Here is a 12,051-nt window from a genome sequence, read left to right as displayed (position 1 = left end):
CACGTGGAAATTGTGGTTAAGCTAATCGCTTGGTGAAACATTTTTCAATACTATGATAAATAAAAAAGAAACAAAATTAATTTTAAATTTTCCTCTAACATATTTTCGGCAATAATGTTATTTAGTTTGAGAAAAAAGAAGATTTCCTTTTAAATATGTCGCCTTATCTTAAACAAAGTTAAAAGGCATGATACTTTTTTGGGATTTCTTTAGTTTCACAATGTAGTAACTGAAATTTTATATTAATTACGTTAAAAATACCATCATGTAAAATTTCAAATTTAAAAAAAATGCGTAAACTCAATAAAGTGTCCTCTCACATGGACAGTTTAATTATTATTTATTAAGTTTAGATTTTTTAGTTGAAACAAAATCGTAATTTCACAAATCATTCAGTATTTTCTTGAATTATGTGGTTCATTTTTTACATGAAATCGGAAACTTCTCCTACCTACCCGAACGTAATTGTTTTTGGCCATCTTTGATCAAGGCTTCCTGTTCTCAACGTTTCGTCGACCTTCATGGATAATATGCTTAGGAGTACTTTTTCCTAGGGTGGTCTTTCGAAGTCTTCGAATTCCTGAAGATAAAACAAAACAAAACATTGAGGATTCAAACCTTGGTCGACGATAGCCAAAAGTTATAAATTTAATTTTAATTATAAAAAACGAATTATAACAATACCAAGGGATAATAATAAATAGTGATTTCTTTCGCATATATTTAAAAAAATCATTTCAGTGACAAAGATCAAATTAAAAGTTGGTCGGTATCTACGGCGTGCTGATGAGATCTAAAGAGATCGAAATGGCGACGTGGAAATTGTGATTAAGCTAATCGCTTGGTGTTACATTTCTCAATACTAAAGTAAATAAAAAAAAAAATAAAATATTTTTTTAGATTTTACTATAACATGTGTTTCGGCTATCATGCCATTATCAAGGAGTTAATATTCAGTTTGGGGAAGAACAAAAAGGTTTCCTTTTGAATATGCCGCCTTATCTTCTTGTTGAAATTAATTGTTGTATTTTCGCACTTCCGTATAAACAACAATAACAACGCAACAACAACAATAAATAAATAACGTTCTGCCAAAACGTAAACGTCACCGGATCAGAAAACAATTGCTCCAGACGTTGCAAAAGATCTGCAAGCAAGTCTACAGGTGTTAAGACCGAGAAATAGCATATCACACAATCTCGAACGTCAGCAATGCCAGTTAAAAATAAAACAGTTTGGCACAATCGTTTCTAAAGCTGCCAGTTTACGTACAGGTCTCAAACTAGTAACGCGCGTAACGTGATTTGTGCATATGCCGTATAAACAGAAACATACGAAATCCAATTTTTTTACACGGTGAATACTTCGTCAAACGAATAATAAGTGCCTCAAGGATACTGGCTTGCAGGCCAAAAACTTGACAAATAGCGAGGGGTAGTGGTACATACTTAAATTATCTTTATGTAATGTGCCTCAAAAAGTAGATAACTGATTTATTCTTTACGCTTTGCACTGCTTTTATACACAATAGACAGACAGAAAGACACAAACAATTGAAGCTTCCGCTTAAAGTAAATCTAAAGCATGCCGCTCGGTTATTACCCGGGCGTCCAGCCCTCCTACAATTCGGGGGTCAACTATTTATCAGGGCCGTACGCTAACCATTCCTCGTTGATCGCCTCGAATTTTCGTCCGCCTTCGTTATCAAAACCTCTACCCAGACTGCGCGGCTTCAGCCCGCACCTAGCGACAATCAGCGAAACGCAAATGATGGCGAGACCTTTAAGTCGAATCAGCTCCCCGAAGCTAGTGCTGCACTCATCACCGAAATACAAAATGTCAAGGCCCATCCAAATAAATACTGCTGACATTGATGTGTCAGTCAACAAGTACAGGAAGTTCGATAGAGTCAATCGTACGAAGCCGACTACAGGAACCGCTGCAACTATTACTACTACTACTACTACTGCTAATACTGCAGCTACCAGTGACGTGAAACCGACTCCCCAGACCATCAGTTCCGTAAAAAGTTCCAATATTAGCGAGAAAGAAGAGGATTTTGCGAAAAGGACGCCGATAAAAAGAAATAGGACAGTGGTCCGGTTACACACCATCCACGACGACGAGAAAGTTAAAGAGGACAGTGGAGGGGATGAAAGAAGTTGGAGGGACAATTTCGAGCCGAACGAGTTGAAATCAGAAGAGAAGAGGACCAAGAAGAGTGCAGTTGAGAAACTATTGGAAAAGCATCTCATTAAAGAATCTGACAACAGTAAATCGTCTTCAGCTTCGAAAGCCCAAAAAGAAGAAGAAGAAGATAGTGAAAGAAGTGCCGAAACAAGTGAAGAGTCTGAATTTGTTCCAAAAACATTCAATGAGATTTGCAAAAGCATTTCATCCGATACAATAGATGAAGACTTAAATCCTGGACAACCGCCTGAAATAAAAAGGAAACAAAGTAGACAAATTTCAGTTGAAGATACATTGAAGAAGATCAAACGTTATTCCAACGAAGTATCTCAAGAGAACCTAGCCGCATTAGACGCACTCTTGGCCGCAGAAAATTTGAGTGACTCGTCCACATTTGCAGTACCATCACAAGCGTCTTTTGAACGAACACTTAGTGTTGAAGAAAAACTAGCAACAATCGAAGAACCTTCATCAACAGATTCATCTGCATCGCAGTCACTAGTAACAGCCCAAACCCAATTGACTGCGTTAGAAGAAAAACCACAAACAGGCGCACCATTGTCAGATAAATCAAGTTCAGACAGTAAATCCGAGAAAAGTTCATTGGAACAAGACAAATCATTCACAGAGGAGAAATCTTCAACGGATAGCAAGTCGTCCAAGGTAAAGAAGAAACGAAAAATCGTACGAAAGAAAACCAACGAAACATTAGTGGACGAAAATTCCAACGAAATAATTATTAATAAGAGACTTAATGGTGGTGTAGTACGCAGTTCGTCAGTGGACAGTACACTAAGCGACGTTTCGACCTTGGTTGACGCCGAAAATTTCCAAGACGATATAAGGGATATAACACTGGTTGAAATCGAAGAGAAGAAAATAAACCTAAAGCCAATAATAACCGGTTCAGCGCATATAGAAGAAACTAAACCAAACCTGAAGATGGTCGTAAATAACGTAGAAGTTGAGCAAAAGCATCTCCCAAGAAAACCGAATCAAAAAAAATTGAGAATAAACTTCACAGTGTCCGAAATTGAAAATAAACGAAAAAGCGTAAAAAGCACCAGTCCAAATGATGTGCCGAAAACACCGACGGAAGATACTAAACAAGTAGCCGAAAAGAAAGATAAGAATATTAATAAGAGTAGATTAACTGAAAGTAAAACTGGAATCTTCCAGATGCCGAAAGCCAAAGAACCTGTAGTGTCTAATATACTACGTAAACAACACAGTTCGCACATGGTTAATATGTTGGAAGGTATCCAAGAGAACGTTCAAAGTAAATTAGACGAGAAGAAACAGAAAATTGTTAAGAAATCGGCAGCAAAATCAGCTGCCGAAACTGTAATTAACGACGAAACAACAAAGAAAGATAAACCAGCAAGCATAAGATTATCGAAATCCGAAGGTTCTATCCAAAAGAAGCAGGCAAACAATAAAGACGAAAATGAAAACGAAATTAACTTTTGGGATCAACTAGGAACTAGGGAAAGTGTTTATTACCAAAATAGAAAGCAGTATATTCTTGAAGATCTAGCTCAGAAACGGGAACCGTTTAAAGCTGCGCCACAAGACACCAGAGCAGAAGAAGCACAACCGGAAGATGAAAACACAGAAGGGGACTCACAAAGTTCAGAAAATCAATCTCCGTTAAACAGAAGATTAATATCTAAACGCTCCCTGGTCAATAAAGCTAACGCTGAAGACCCAGATCTTGAAGTTTTTGTAGTTCCGGAACCCCCACCGAAAGAACCGACACCGGAACCGGAAGAAGAACGATTTATTCCTTTACAATCGAATCGATTATCGAAATGGATGCATCCATGGAAAAAACCTGACCAGCTTGAAGTCTGTACCCTCGAAATATACGCTACTCCTAAAGATATCAGAAAAAGGCACATTCCAAAACCTAGAGTTCCTAAAAATGCACTCCCGCCGCCCCCTCCCCAACCGGAAAACGACTCAAGTGACACTGAAAGTGAAAGTGATGATAGTGACGGATCCGAGGGTGAAAATCAGCATTCAGCAGGACAAGTTGGAGCCAGTACGTCTTCCAATGATTCTGGATTCGACTCATCAGCTCCTGGAAGTCCCAGCAATCGCAGACATAATAAGGGTTCGAATTCTTATTTTTTATTTATCTAACTGCTTTACCTATTTCACTTTCACACCCAGTCTATACTATACGGTTTTTAAGAATATTTAATTATACAAAACTGTGTAAGGTTATTTAAGTCAGTATCCGTTCACGATTTATTTAAATTGGTTCCTGCAAGGAGCTTAGGAGCAACAGGCCTATTCATTTTTCTTCTTCATTTAAACAAAATGTCTGTATGTTAGAATTAATTGCTTCAAAGTAGTGATGATAAAATTGAAAAAATTACTTCGTACGTTACATACTTCTCAGGTTTTGATTATTGAATATTTTGATTTCATTAACTGAAAAACTGAAAATATATAAGTATTAATATTTTATATTTCTGATAAACAAAAATAAAATCTAATTCCTCTCAAAATAGACAAATTAGGAAGGCTACAATCTAACTTTACTTGAAAACCCACTTTTTGTATTTTATCTCATTTCTGTTATTCATTTCTATCGTTTTATTTTGATAAAGTTATTTGAGACGTTTATCTCATTTTAATATAAAATTCCGATGAAGACGTTTCCGTAAAATTTCAGATAGTACAAAAAAGGCGATATTACCAAGTGATAAACATTGAAATAGTTTATTTTTTTATTCGCTTAATAAAGAAATTATATAAATGTACTATATAAATATAATTAGTTTATACTCGTGTAGAATTATGTTTTTTTGAATACGAATTTCTCAAAAATCCAACAGTAGTTGAAATGGGAAACGGCATACACTCTTGAAGGATATGACTAATAAATACTATTGTTAATTGAAAAATTGATTTGATTGGACATATTTTGTTAGAACAGTTTAAGTTATATAGATGCTTATATGTAAAATAGCTGGTATATTTTGGCAAGTTGACATGGCATTTGTTATTATACATGGAGTTTGTCACTAGTTATTCAAAACTTACTTGACATCTTCTACTTCCCACGAAGTTTGACGGATAGAATAATAACTAATTCAGTCAGGTATACCTTTATAACAATAAAACTATATATTACAATGATTCATGTTCATATTTCATATATATACTTACTGTCAGTGCCTTTTTAGTGCCCCTGGGCAGTTTTTGATAGCGCCCCTTGTACATATGGTCACGTGTTTATTATTAGATATTATAATGGGTTATTGAACTTTGATGACATTTTGGAAATTCTTAAAGAATTCAAAGCTGAAAATTTGATGAAGAAACTAATTATTAAAATAAGAAATTTGTTTGCAGCTTAAGATATCCAAACTCGTAAATATAAGAATAAAATTTCTCATTACGCTTTTGTTTCACGATCAGTGTTCTTCAACCTTTGTCATCCTTTTTTGGGATAATTTCTGTATGAATCCTTTAGTTCAATAGAACACCCAGATTTTATTTTATAAAGAATAAGTTTGCATTTATCTGATCAAATGTATGATATGTTAGGTTTCGAATTGTAGCCCCGAAGCGTTTAAGTAGAACCCTAGGGATTTGCGGAAAACAGGTTGAAAAACACTGTTTTAACACCGCACCGAGCGGCATGGCCTAGAGGTTTAGACCATCGTTTAGCATTCGGGAGGACGCCGGTTCGATTCCGGGTCCGTCTGCCTTGGTCCAAGTTTTTCTGTAGTTTCCTTGGATCAGTAATATATTCCACAAATAGTTTTTCATTCTCTTCTAACTTTATTTTTTCCGTCTCATCTTTCCCATCCAAACCACCACCTACCGATTCTCATGATTCTTGAAATGAGGCTAAAGCCCTACCTTCCGGCGTAGTCCGGAAGAACTGCCCGCCCACCAGCATTAGTGGCTGGTGGGAATGAAACACCCAAGTTTTTTTTGTTTTATTTGGTGTTTTGTAATGTTTATTACATATATTATATTTTGCTACGTATTACAGAGTTTTTAACAACAATCTACACATGTATATTATTGTATCAATATTCGTAATATTGTAGTTGGGAACGACAACCCATAAATACACAGTGCTTCTAAAATAAGTAGCAAACTTTGGAGGGTATTAACTGTATGCAATAGGAAATCGCATGACGAATAAAGCAGCGTGGTCAAGGGACAAATAAATTTGTAAGAAAACCAGACAATGCTGCAATCCGAAGCCGGCCTTGGGCGTGAATTGGCAACGTATAGAGAAATTGCGATAACAATTCTAAACTACATCGATAAAAAATTAGAATTAATTAAATAATTACTTTGTTCATCGATGATAGTATGTGGTAGACGTGGAATTAAGAACATAAAATACAAAAGAAACACCCATACTACACGGATGCTGCAACCAATGGAATGCGGCGTTGCAATGTCGTATATGCCTCCATGATGCTACCAGGGCCGGACTGATCCTTCCTTGTACTTTCAAACGCGTTTTTCTCAAAAACGGTGAACTTTCGAGCCACTAAACATTTACTTAATTTTCTTGTTTTAAAGCCCTACCACCTCCTCCAAATATGATCATCGGCAGTACAGCACACATTTTAATTTAAATTTTTAGAAAACGGTGCAGCTTACATAAAAAGGTTGGCACATTTACTACAGCTAACGAGTTATTAAAAATCATATCTCTTCTGCATGTCTTGCGAAAAGTGAAGAACTTATGACTTGTCACTAATTGTAGATCTCACGTCATTTTTTGGCATCGACAGGAACCCAAAAAACTAACCGAGGTTAAATAATTACTCTGTTTGATGTAACTTACGACTTATTTTTTGAAACGTTACTTTTGTAAAACTGTTCTAGTAGTTGGTAATTTAGAACAAATGTATATGTATTTTTTTATTTATTTACAATTTATTCGAGGTTAGTTACAGCCCGTGCCGATTTGATTTCTTTCACATCTTATCTCTACTGTTACATTTGATGCATGTTTGAAACAATTTTTGAGATTGAACAAATTAGAACAAAAGTTATAAAAGTTTACAATAAGACTTTACAGAGGTATTCTTCTTCTTCTTCAATTGTCATCTTCTCCCAGAACATGGTCATAACTTTATCTGCAGCAGACCTAAACAGTGTCGTGGTTCTCTTTCGTGCCACTGGCGAAGATTCTTGAGCCAAGATGTTCTTCAGCGACGAGGATTACACATTTCCTCTATTTTTCCCTGTATGACTATATGAAGCAATTCATAGTTAGGATTTCTTATTACGTAGGCAAAGTATTTCAGCTTTTTTAATTCTATGGTGTAGAGTAACTCTCTTTCTTTGTTCCTACGTTGTAGAACCGCTTTATTCGTCACTCTGTCCATCCACGATACCTTTACATTCTTCGATTTGACCACATTTCGAAAGCCTGTTTTTTTGCAGTGAAGGTCCATAGAATAATATGCTTAAAACATAGCAACGCAATAACCGCATTCTTAAAGGGAATTCTTAATGCTCTGCTGGTTAACCCTTTTTGTTTATTCTTAAATGATGAAGTATCTGGTGGGGGTGGTATACCTTCTTCACCTACTGTTCAAGATGAAAACTTCCACTTCTTGAACCAATGTTCGCTTCCCTTGTTTTTCACTGTGTTCACATCAGCCGCCCCAGATTCAATACTAAAAATGATTGAAATTCAACGAACTTGAACTACGAAATAAGTCCACTGTTAGCCCTTGATGTTTTATATTCACTCGTAATCCTCTACTCATAGAAATAGCTCTTTAAATGCCATAAACTTAAGGAATTGTTTTAGAAACTATTGTACTCTTGAAGGCGTCTCAAATAGGCGAAATACGTACAGTAATAATTTAAAAAAGAAAAGTTAACCATAATTATTTTTAAAACGAAATATGAAGTAATACTATATAATTGAAAAATCCGATCGTGTGTAGAGGTAGACTAGACGGACCTGACGTGTTTTCGGGCCTGATGTAGTTGATCCAACGGACTTGGTCCACTGTTTACGAACCACTGGCGGACTTCCTAATTTGTTGAACAACTCGGTAATAACACTCGTAAGTTACACTCTAAAAATTCTTAAAAGGGATCTAACAATCGAGGGCCATCCTTCAAAAAGCGACGGATTTCTATACCACTTATTGATAGATTCGTTCTGCAAACAGACCAATTTCGGCAGATTTCTCATTTTTTCATTAGTGAGCACACTAAAAGACTTATTCCGATGAACCATGCCCTTTGCGAATCACGGAATCTGATTGATCGTATCAGATGTTCCAAAAATTCCGCTCGTGTATGCACATCATAAATCTTTTCAAATATAAATAACCTCTTGAAACAACTTATGAAAATTATGAGGCAAGTTAATTAGACGTGTCCTTATTTATCATCGCATAATGAAATGGATAGGTAGCGAAAGTAGAGGCCAGTGACTTTTTCAAACTAATATTTATTCATAATATTCAAGTTAAAAACTTCGCCATACGCTTTTATTTTTCGGACGTTTATAATTCCGCTGATGAATATTTTCGGTTCATTTTAATTTACTGTGATAATAACGGAACCGTATTGATCTTCCGTTAATTGATGTTTATTTTTCCTGGTGTGCTAAAAATGAAACGACCGCTGAAACTTTTTTAACATGAATTTAATTGACTGTTAAGATCGATATACTTCGTTTGATTACATTTTAAACCGCGTTTGTATCAAGTAAGCTTAGCCTAAATAAACCCTTCAAAATTTCCATTCGGTAAAACTTTACTGAGACAGGATTTGTATTACGAACAGCACCCTTTGTTTGTAATTTTAAAAATTCAGTTGCACCAGCAACTGCCTGGTTACTAAATAGGAAGACTTAAATCGATAAATGTAGCCATATTTGAATTTTGTAAAAATTAAATACTATTTGTTTCTTGTTCCCGAATATTTTTATAATATGGAGCTACTGCTTGCCTGTATTGGAGACATTTCCTTCTATTATCATCATAATCACCTAAAAAGAGGGGCGCGGATAGGTGTGAGACATTTAGAACAATTAGCTATGTATAAATACAGTACAACTGTAGGGATAGATATACAGGGGCAAAAGATTAGTATGTTTAGATTTGCAGATGATATAGCAGTATTAGCATCTAGCAAGGAGGACCTAGAGATAGCTTTAAATAAAATGGAAGCGGTACTGACACATCAGTACTGTATGAAAATAAATAAAAGTAAAACTAAAATACTGGTATGCAAGGGAAGAAAAAGTAGGGAAAGAGCGAATATAAAGATAGGAGACGAAAAATTAGAAGAAGTGGCTGATTTTAGATATCTAGGAAGTCAGATAAGTCAGGACGGATGGAGTAGTAGGGATATGAAGCAGAGGATAGCGCAAGGTAGTGTCGTCTTTAATAAAAGAAGTCACTTCTTTGCTCGCGAACGGTTAATTTAGTAATTCGAAAAAGGTTAAAGGTGTATGTTTGGAGCGCGGCGTTGTACAGGTACGAAACATAGACAGTGGGCGCAGCGGCAAAGGAAAGGATAGAAGCCTTCGAAATGTGGTTTTATAGGCGAATGATGAGGATAACGTGGGTAGAAAAGGCTAGAAATGAAGAGGTATTTGAAAGAATAGGGGAATAGAGGACTCTATGGAAGTCAATAAAAAATAGGCGAGATAGGTTGGTAGGACACCTTCTCAGGCATGAAGGTTCAGTCAGAGGCAGAAACAGGAGTAAGGAGGGGGTAGAAGTAGACCTAGATTAGATTACTGTTCGCAAATAGTTAAGGATGTGGGCTGTTCTAGTTTTAGGGAAAAGCTAAGATTAGCTCACGATAGGAAAGAATATTTGCGAACTGTAATCTAATTTAGGTCTACCTCTACTTTTAACTCCTGTTTCTGCCTCTAATATGTCTCTGACTAGACCTTTATGCCTGAGAAGGTGCCCTACCAACCAATCTCGACTATTTCGTACTGACTTCCACAGAGTCCTCTGTTCTATTCTTTCTAATACCTCTTCATTTCTAACCTTCTCTGTCCACGGTATCCTTGTCATTCGCCTATAAAACAAATAGTAAATACAATACGCATCAGGTTTATTAATTAATATTAACTTTCTCTCAGGTGACTCGTGCGTAAAATATATTAATAGGTGAGGACAACAGAACAAAATAAATATTGTACAACTACAATTTGGCATTGTTTATTGGTCGGTTTGTGAGAATATAATGCCAACTTTCTCGTATTGTAGAATATCTACGTCATATGGGGTAATAACTTATTGGATTTTATGATTAGGATGAAGGGTATCCACCGGAATTTTTTTGTGTGAGACAATCAAAATTCTTAAATATGAAGTGGTATAAGAATTACTTTTCCACGATTTGGAACTTTTATTGCTCACTTAGGTTCTTTCTTTTTCATTTTCTTTGCTTTTAGTCTTTTTCGAGCTGATTATCCTTGACAAAATCCTTATTCCTTTATTTACATTTTTAAAAATCTGTGACAAACATTACGAAATTAAACGTTGAGCGTTTGATTTTTTAAAGATTTTTCTCGACGAAATTAAATTGTCTGTTGATGGAGTTACAGATTAAAAGTTTCGAAAACACGTTTTATTGTTTATCAATTACAGTGTTATAAAAACAGAAGCTTGGCAAAACGTTGGTGCTTTTGTACTAGGTAAAAGATTTTTGATGTTATATTATTTTTACACTTTAACAGATTGTGACTTCAACTGCCATAAAAAATGCGAAAAATTGATCGCCAATCTCTGCGGTGTGAATCAAAAATTGATGGTAGAAGCTATTGAATCTGTGAGAAAAGGTAAATATTCCACATCGTATTTTTTCAGAAACAAAAATCTTTTTTTTTTTGTTAATCCTACATCCTTTACGTATTATTTAATTGTTTGTTTTTATTTGGAATAAGTGCAAATCAGACAAATCTACATTAAAAAGTGTAGGCATGTATTATCGTTAAAGCCTTCCAGTTGGAGTTAACATTATCTAAATCAGACTCTTATTAATGGGCCTGCGAAAAGTCGAAATTTTTAAAAATGTCGTTTTGTTATCGAAAAATAATAAAAATTTGGATTTGTCTTCAATCTTGTACGAACCTACGTGATCTTGATATTACGTTGCCTCAAGATCTTATAAATCGAAAGTGTCAATATTATTAATATAAAAAGCATTGAAATATAAATAGTACATTACGTATTTAGGGAAAAAACAGACAACCCTGTTTCTTCCCGAGGTACGTATACTATTTTTTGTCATGTTTGTGCGGAAAGCTCGTCATTAAATTGATAGTTGGCGAAATAAGAGTAAATAATTTAGAGGTTAGAAAGACAATGTCATTGAACAACTGTTTTCTGCGCATGCTATAAACTTAAAAGACTAATTTCATTGCCTCCCGACTAAAACACGGTTGAAAAGAGGCCATTTCTTCCCTATTTCATAGCATGCAAAACGAGCTTTCCGCGCTAACATTACAAAAAAATACTTCAATAAAATTATATGAATAAATGTACAGTGAGGACGGGGGGTAGGAACAAATTCATTTAAAATTCAGGAGTTTGTTTTTTGGAAAACGCTTCAGCACGTCGATCTTTATATTTGGCTGCGGATTTTTTCATGGTAAATTCATGAATACAGAGCGACCTAAAAATAAGCGACGACATATTTTTTTCAAATGGAAGCACCTATTTTCTATTACATTTTTGAATTCTGCATCGAATTTTAACTGTTTCTTGTACCATATCCTATACCTAAAGTCAATAGTTATCGCTAAAATTCGAGCATTTTTCTAAAAAAAGAAACAACCCTTGAATTTTAAATGGATTCCTTCCAATCCACGCGTCCTCACAGTAT

The 12,051-nt window shown here is 35.2% G+C and overlaps 1 protein-coding gene across 3 annotated transcripts in view; it reads left to right on the top strand.

Annotated features, from left to right (window-relative positions):
• LOC108742471 (putative protein kinase C delta type homolog) overlaps positions 1-12,051 on the top strand; it is a 127,042-nt gene that overhangs the window by 58,052 nt on the left and 56,939 nt on the right. For 2 of the 3 annotated variants that reach the window (XM_025979688.1, XM_025979689.1), the window contains exon 6: positions 10,904-11,005. In XM_025979688.1, coding sequence (XP_025835473.1) covers positions 10,904-11,005 — 102 coding nt within the window. Of the gene's footprint in view, positions 1-1,245; positions 4,307-10,903; positions 11,006-12,051 lie in introns of those variants that run through there. The other variant, XM_025979687.1, reaches the window with a different exon arrangement.

Source organism: Agrilus planipennis, unplaced genomic scaffold (genome assembly GCF_000699045.2).
Source record: "Agrilus planipennis isolate EAB-ADULT unplaced genomic scaffold, Apla_2.0 scaffold268, whole genome shotgun sequence".
Classification (NCBI taxonomy): Eukaryota; Metazoa; Arthropoda; class Insecta; order Coleoptera; family Buprestidae; genus Agrilus; species Agrilus planipennis.
The sequence above is the reverse complement of the archived record's forward strand: the minus strand, read 5'-3'. Positions and strand labels throughout refer to the sequence as shown.